This window comes from Strongylocentrotus purpuratus, unplaced genomic scaffold (genome assembly GCF_000002235.5).
Source record: "Strongylocentrotus purpuratus isolate Spur 01 unplaced genomic scaffold, Spur_5.0 spur5_contig_167, whole genome shotgun sequence".
NCBI classification, from domain to species: Eukaryota; Metazoa; Echinodermata; class Echinoidea; order Camarodonta; family Strongylocentrotidae; genus Strongylocentrotus; species Strongylocentrotus purpuratus.
The window spans coordinates 55,356-63,849 of NW_022144813.1; the positions used below are offsets into that span (position 1 = coordinate 55,356).

The window sequence follows — 8,494 nt, forward strand, 5'->3', positions numbered from 1 at the left end:
AACATATACATTTTACAGATAGGACATACGTGACATTTTCATAATTCCTGCAAAGTTCTACAGAATTTGATGTTGGCTGCAAATGGGACATAGTACCAAGTAAGCTCCCTCATAACAATATCTGCTGACCGTAAGGAATAACAAAAAAACAATAGTATAGTATCGTCCGCAAAACATTATAATTTTTGTTTCTACTGTCCACATTTCCTTGACCTGAAATTTTTTATACCACATAAACCTTCGTTTTGTTTTATCCCCTAAGTTAATACTACTAAAAAAGGAGAGAGAGGACACCTTTGCGTCACCCCTTTCTGATTAAAAAAAACAAAAACATTATGTAGTATTTGAATAGCAGTCGCCACATAAGTAATTTGTGACACAACTAAAAGCTTTAAAACAAAATTTTACCGTAATACTTTGTTCCCAATCATTTAATCATTGAATAATATTTACATAAAACACAATCAATTATATCACAAAACCCTTTTTTTTTTTTTTTTCTTTTTTTTTTTCACATAGGCCTAATTTACATATTTTTTTCCAGAGGTGATACTTTTCAACATCTGCCCTCCATAACATTTTCCTTTAAAGACATTTAGAATATGTTTGTAAAATTACATTTTCTCTTTTGTGTATATAAAACATAAGAAGCAAAAGTAATTAATATATTTTTAAAAGCTGCATATTTTGATTTCTCCAAAGCATCGTATGGCGTGATGTTTCAATGGTATTACAATCTTCACATACATAATCATTTTGAAATTTCCATTTATATCAATTACATTTTGACGGTAAAAACATATGCAAAAGTTTAAAATTAAATTGTTTGATTCTGTTATCCATGGCTTATACACCACTCAGATAAACCTACTACATTTATGCAAGGAACACAGAACACGAGGCCATACTCTGAAACTAGAGAAGACATTTGCACATCTCGACATCAGGAAATTCTTTTTCTCGAATAGAGTAGTGGACACATGGAATAGCCTATCTGAAGAAGTAGTTAATGCCCCATCTGTAAATGCCTTCAAAAACAAACTCGATAACTATTGGAAGAAATCACCTTCAGTATATGACTTTGAAAGTAACTAGAAGAAGAATGCAGAACTATTCCACCCTCCACACACACACCTCGACACGAAACCACAACAAACAGAAGTATTGATGCAAAGGAATTCAAACGATCGATGAACAGGCTCTGTCCTACCAACATCGATGGATTAAAGTAAAGTAAAGTAAGTTATCACGTATAGCATTAAACTTAAAAAAATCAATACTAGATTCCAATTAAAATTGAAGGGCATTGCTAAACAATAAACTTTTCCTTTTTTTTCTGCACAAAAAATTAGTAGATCTTTAAAATATCAATATCACCACCCATTGATATTTGTATGCATTTAGAGTGACGTAATTGTAACAAACCAATACGTAGGTAATCATCCCACACTTTTGGAAAGGCTTTCTTCACCTTTGAAAAGTTGAAGAAAACAAAACAGTTTTGGGAACTTATATTTTGGACACATGATATCCACATCGTTCCAATGCCCTTGATCAAATATATGTTTTACTTTAAAAATCCCAATTTGTTCCCATAACTTAAAATGCAATGTATGGTTATCAAAAGTAGTTTACTATTATTCAATAATATTTTATTGTCAATATTTGTAACAAAGTGCATATTTACATATCTCAACTATGACCAAGATACAAAGTAAATCAATTATAATGATAACAAAGAAAAAAACAGATGAACTATACTTATATCACAAACTCAATTGTACGTAACATAATTTCCTTTTTTCCAGAGTTAGGCCTATCAATTTTAACCTCTGCCCTCCACAATATTTCCTTTGCTTAAATTTGGAATATGTATGAAAAATTACATTTTCTCTTTTGTGTATATAAAACATGAAAGACAAATTAATTAATAGATATTTAAAAATTACATATTTGTATTTTCACCGTAATGAATTACATTTTCCCCACATATCTAAGATAACTTTCCTATCCCAATTTTAAGCCACAACTTTATTATTTATTTTTACTTAGATATATCCCCAGACATTTTACTGGCTCGATCAGCCGATAAATGTATCCCATTTCATACAATTCTTTTAAAATCTTACACTAAATATATAACATGCATTGTATTCATAATCTTGACACATATTTGTATATAATGATTCTATATAGGTTTTCTTATATTCTATATAACATTCCTTCTTTCTGTTACAATCAATAGAATATTTCACACTGTATTCTCTATTTTTTTTATTTTACACAATTCCCACTGTATTAGCAAATCTAAACCACTAATTTTACATTAGTTGAAAGTATTTTCTTATTTATTCATTTATTTCTGATATTTGTACAGGGTAGCTTATGTTCACCTATACGGGTGGTCTTCCGTGAGGCAAATTATTAAATGTCCTCTTAATGATACTATCGTATTACATATATAGACGGTAATTAGTTATCAGGTGATTGAACTATAATCATTACTGTATAAGACAGGAGAAAGACAATTTTGGCTCAAAATAGTCCAAACTCCAGATATCATAATCGCAATATACATATTTACAAAGCATATCTACAAAGTACATGTAATAGTAACAAACGTTGATTGGAATTAATATAGCATTTGAATATACAAACTATAGTGAACAATTTAACATACCAATATCTTTCATGCTGATAGTGAATGATGTCATTCATTCAATTTGAAAAGTTTCATGCCATCCTAAATTATGAGATCTATGAAGCAAGGTCCATCAAGTACGAGGATGGATATAAGTACTGGGCATACAGCTGTATTTTATTGTAAACGCATCATAAACCAATGATAAATACGTTGGAATACAATGAGAATTAAGAATTTAAAATCAATCACGGCGAAACGGAAAAGAAACCCCTCGGCATTCTCTTTTATTGGGAACGGACATTACAAGAGTGTTTGAACATGTATTTAAAAGTGCTCACAGAGGGGGCCTTGTTTTTCTTCAATGATCTGTCAAATTGATTCCATGCTATTAATGAAGACACTAGGGGGCTATGTTTAAAGCATTCTGTTTTATTCGTTGGCATAGAAGGTAAACCTCCATCTTCCTGCCTCCGTATTCTCTATGAAAAGGTAAGTTACACACAATAATAAGTGTTTCCAGCATTTAAAGAGGTAACAAAATGAATTGACAGAAATAAAACTATCCAACGTAAACATCGGTGGTTCAGTGGAGGAATGCCTGCCTGTTACGCAAGCGATAGAGTTCGATTCCCGGCCGATGCCAGTAGTTTTCAGTTTTAAAAGGACGCGTTCTCACTTTTTACGTGGGATATCTAGATTTTTAAAACCATTTACATACGTGTTGATATTGATGGCTAAAATTCCCCCTTTTTTCTATTTATAATCATGAAAACCGGTTATTTGCTAGTATCCAAAGTGTGCTTCCTGTAATATTGACGATATTCTATGTTGACGCCTCTCTTTTTTTCTTCTTTTCTACGCGGGGATAATTCCTCTCATACCAACTCAGTAGTTCAACGAATTGCTCATCAAGTTCTTACTGATTAATGTTCAGACGAACGAATAATTTCAACAGACGGTATTTTAAACGTTATTTCTGTCTCTGTTTTCGTTGCTTTGAAAATCATTTTGAAGTTTGTGACGGTGTTCGCGCCGCTCCCATTGTAATCCTTTCAGCATTTATATTTCCTATTTGCTTAAATTCTTCAAATTGAGAGCTTCTTCAACGCATCTACTAGCGAGAGGACGTCCCATATGCCAAGACCGAATTCTTCTTTCAGAGACGTCAGGCAAAATTCTGGAGCCAGATTTAGCAGCTGCTTGATCTGCTTCAAGCGGGTGCCATCTACTTTCTTGAAACTATCCTTGCTCGTATCAACGCCATGCGATCTCAGCCATTCTCCCGCTTCTTCTTCATCCCATGTGACAAGATCTACCGCTTTCTGTGGGCGGGAATTCCCCCCGTCTTCATTGCCTGTTGGTTTGTCATCTTTGATTCCTCCACTGCAGTCTACGTCATCTTCCGCTGTTCCACCCCCTTGCCTTTGAGCATGGGCTGTTGGATTGCTTGCACCTACAGGCATGATAGGAGTAAGATACAGTCGTGAAGAGTTATATAATTTTATAGGTTAGGGCATACTAGAGGAACTCATGCGGAATCCCTTTCACTCATGTGATTTAGACAAGTTTTTATTATAGATGGGGGACGAAAATCAGTGTTTAAATGTTTCGTCAATCAATTAGAATATTCTTAGACCATTCTCTTTCTGCAAAGAAAGAAAGATATTTGTATATCGGATGTACATATTCATTTTCTAGTGCATTTTGTTTACAGAAACTGTATGGAAAAACACACTGCGGGTAGGACGCATACAGAAGAGTTCCAAAAGAAGGCTTACCTGTGACCTGATCAAGCAACGGCACGACCAGATCTAGTTTCTCACGTTTGCCTCTATCGCTTAGCTCAGAGACCAGATCGGGTAGGCACTGTTTCATGCGATCGTCTGAAAACATAGGGTAATACTTCTTCATTCCCATGAGGGCACCGAGCCAGTCCTCTGGTGTGAATTGATCTTGAAGCATCAGGGGAATTATGTCTTTCTTTAGGGTGAAGGCGTAAGTCGCTTCTGATAGATACACGTATAACATCAAACAAAAGAAACAGCACAGTCAAGGTAAAGTACAGGAATATCTAAGTGGGGGATCCAGATTGGGAGGGGGGACTTGGGAGGCTCAAGCTCACCCCCATCTTTTTCAAGCTTCCCACACATTTTTCTTCATTAAGAATGACTTTGAGTGAGGCACACGTAGAAAACGAATTCAAGAACCCATGAAGCCCCCTCCCCCTTCTCGAAGACCACATCCTAAATAATTCTTACAGAACCACGCCTGTTCTCTAGTAACGAACGAAAAAAGTTTATCCCTTTCCAAATAGCAAAAAGAAAAGATGAAGAAAGAGAAAGAAAAGGAAAAGATGGCCTCTATAGGAAGTAACATGAAGAGATGATGATACTGACGACCCAAACCCCTTCCAATATTCGATGGCCTTTCTCTTCTGAAATGTATCCTCCTAGTTGGTCTGATGCCCCCTTCCGTTCCTTATTGCTCAGTCACACATTTGCGTATTTGGCTTGCGTAATGCTGCGTATTTATGGCAAGCCGTTTAACACTTATTCCTATTTCTTGATACCAAGTATTATCATTGCCTTATAACAGAAAATAATTTCTTGAAATCAAGAATTCATTTCTTGACATGAAGAAATAGGAACTAATTTTAAACGGCTTGCCATGAATACACAGCAATAGACCAGTTCACGGTTAGCACATTACTGCAATGACCCTGAATATCCACAGATCTTCAAACATGAAGAGGTCCCACTTTGTACATTTTGAAATAATCACTCCTACAGCGATGGAGGTGCTACATAAATAGCCTTTGTTTCCCCTTTTCAAAGAATACTTCCACCTGAGTATCATGGAGTGCATAAATGAATAATGATTACATAACTTTCATAAACACGTATCCAGTATTTTGTCTCCGTGTATTTCACAATTTGTTCTGCAATGACCTTTATCTGCTCATGCTCAGACTGCAACCGTGAACTGGCTTATACGCAAGCCAGATACGCAAAGGTGTCACTGAGGCATGAGTATAAAAAAGGGTGCCCCTCCATGGCTGGACCTACGCTTCGCCACTAACCGTTAAATGTGTGTTTTATTTGTTCTCACCTGTACGACAGTTTTGACTTTCTTTGAATTTATGACTCATGCAAACCAGTACGACCGAAGCTCCCTGGACTGCCTTGGCCATGGAATCCAGTATATCGCCTTCTGTTATTAAATACGAAAGACATGAAAGAGGATTATGTGTAGGCCTACAAAACGAAGAGGGAAAAGACAGACATGTGGTTTATTTAATATAAAAATGAAATAACATGTTAACATGCAGTGGCAGAGATACAATAACTTGGGTGACAATGACTTCGGAGGTAAGCGCTTTATAAGCATCGTTTTTTGTATTATTATTTTTATGCCCATCTCATGATGAAAGGAAAGAGTAAGAACACGAAATGAAGATGGTTCATCCCCCAAACCGTCCCCTTTCATATAAAGTTCTTGTTTTCTTGAATTTCACCTACCTGCATGTAATAAGTCCGCCGTACCTCCCCTTCCCTGACATCACTGCCATCATTCCTTAATTTAATGGTTATATAGACCCACGCTACAAAACTGAACTAGAAAAATAAAATAAAAAGAGGTGAATGAAAGAAAGGAGAATGAAAGAAAGTGATAGTGGTCAAATGAGAATTGATTAATGAAAAGAATAGTTCGTCAACGAGGGAGAATAAATGAAAGAAACAAACAAACAACGGTGCAAAAAGAAGAATGGATAATGATCAAATGAGGAAGATTATATGATCATTCCTACTCATTTTGTCCACATCCATCCATACGTTGTATTCAGATTCTTCCAGATGGCGCTTGACTTGCAGCATTCGCTCCTGGCTTGCATGCTGGTAGCTAATCATGATATGACCCTCCACATGACCAGGCGAATCCTCCCTCTTCACCGAACTTGGACCACGATCTCCACGTGTAGGGGTGTGACCTTTGAACTCTTCATCGATGTCAAACACGTCATTGATGACGAAGAGTGCACCCGAGCAGGCGTCCTTGACATCACAATTCTCAGTCGTTTCTCTAATCTTCTTCAGTGCTATCGATAAGAATGTAGGAAACAAAATAATCAAATATTTTTAAATAGTTGACATTAAGAATGTATGAATCATTTATTGTCGTGTAGACATAACCACTTTTCTTGAGATTACTCGTCGATGTAGACATGCGGTTGATATGGTGCCAAGTCCTCTCTTTTTATACAATACAGAGACCGCAAACAAAATGACGAACAGCTATGGAAAACAGAAGCATAACACGACAAGTAAGAAAGAGAAAGAAAGATGAGAGTGTGTGTGTTTGTGTCTTGTGGGAGATTGGGGATAGTGAGTAAACGATGACGTTTATTTATATCTTGGATTGTAGTTGTATCTTAAAATATGTTTTAAAGCCACGCTAATTATTTTGATAGACTGATTGCCATTAAAAATATTGCCGGTAGTTTTTGCAACAACTGTGGCGAAACACCAAAATGTGAAGAAAGAAGAAGAAAAAAATCGACGTTATTTGGTTGCAGTGTAAATGCAGCCAGGTTTTCGTTTATGGCGAGGTTTATTGTTCAGTCTAGGACTGAAGTTAAGAAATCGGTTATTGTAATAAATAGAGTAGGGAGCAACTGTTGCCGTACGTAGCATTTGTCATATATTTGTTAAGATTATAAGCACCCACTTACTTTTAAGGAGTTTTGAACGCTGATGTATATTGACTTTGTTCTCTTCTTTGAAAGCCAGTTGCCATATTCCTCGGGCAGCCCAAAGCTTTTCTTCGTCGTTAGATCCTTCTTCCATCAGGATTCGCTCCAGGACGTCTATCCCACCAAGTTTTACGATGAGAAGCTTGTTGCAGTCGTTGATGGCCAGCTGGTTGAGTCCTTGGAGGACCTCGAGTGTCGAGTAACTGCCGACCCGAGACCTGCCATCTGGTTCACTCATGGCCGACTTAAGAGCCAGCAAGAGGAATTTCAGACACGGTTCATTTAGGGATATCTTATGAATTTCTGATTTGTCGACGATGAAGGAAAGCGCCAAGAAGGCATGGGCCTGAATCTCAGAGTTCTTCGATTGTGAATACTCCTGGAGGGTAACAACGAACTCTCGACACATGACTCTGTTCTCGGGTATTCTCCTACAGCAGTTGTAGATGATGTTCAGTACGTGATGGATGTGTCCGTCGCCTAGATTCGTCTGGAGATCTCGAATGACCATAGTAAGAAGACCCTTCTCGCCAAAGGCATAGGCGAACTCGTCCGAACAATCTATTAGATTGGTAATACTAACCGCCAATCCCAACAACGTCTCTGAGTCGAGGAAATAGGGGATGTTTTCATGTACAAGACTCTTCCAAACCAACGTAAATATCTCAAATATTTCATCATAAGAGACCAAGTATTTGATAATGGCAGATTTTGCGTCCCCAGTTTTCAGAGGTAGATCTTGTCGAGAATGTTACAATCATCGATAAGGGTAAAAGCCTCTAATTTTCGACTTTCTTTGAAACTTACAAGAAATTCATCGATCCCATGGCAATAAGCTTCAACCATCGCCTTTTGCTCTTCCGTCAGGTTTTGCTGTGCGTCCATGGTGGCAGCTTCATTCAGTTTTGAGTAATAATACCCTATACCTATACATATTACACTGAACGTAGTCCACTGCCTGGACTGTTCTCTACATGATCCGTGCGCGCTCACATATTACTAGTACACCATAATATACACGTACGGAAACAGAGCCTGAAGGAAGGTGAATCGGTGGGGAGTACGCATTTCATACACGCGTATGGCGCGCCATATGCCCA

At 37.1% G+C, this 8,494-nt stretch overlaps 1 protein-coding gene across 1 annotated transcript; it reads right to left on the minus strand.

Annotated features, from left to right (window-relative positions):
* Nucleotides 1-2,795: 2,795 nt before the first annotated feature.
* On the minus strand, nucleotides 2,796-8,121 carry LOC105443448. The gene is made up of 5 exons (XM_011676596.2): nucleotides 7,374-8,121; nucleotides 6,453-6,740; nucleotides 5,753-5,854; nucleotides 4,423-4,650; nucleotides 2,796-4,097 (listed from the first exon to the last, which is right to left on the minus strand). The coding sequence occupies exons 1-5, from the start codon at nucleotides 7,903-7,905 to the stop codon at nucleotides 3,730-3,732; spliced, it is 1,518 nt and encodes a 505-aa protein (XP_011674898.2). The 5' UTR covers nucleotides 7,906-8,121; the 3' UTR covers nucleotides 2,796-3,729.
* Nucleotides 8,122-8,494: the final 373 nt, after the last annotated feature.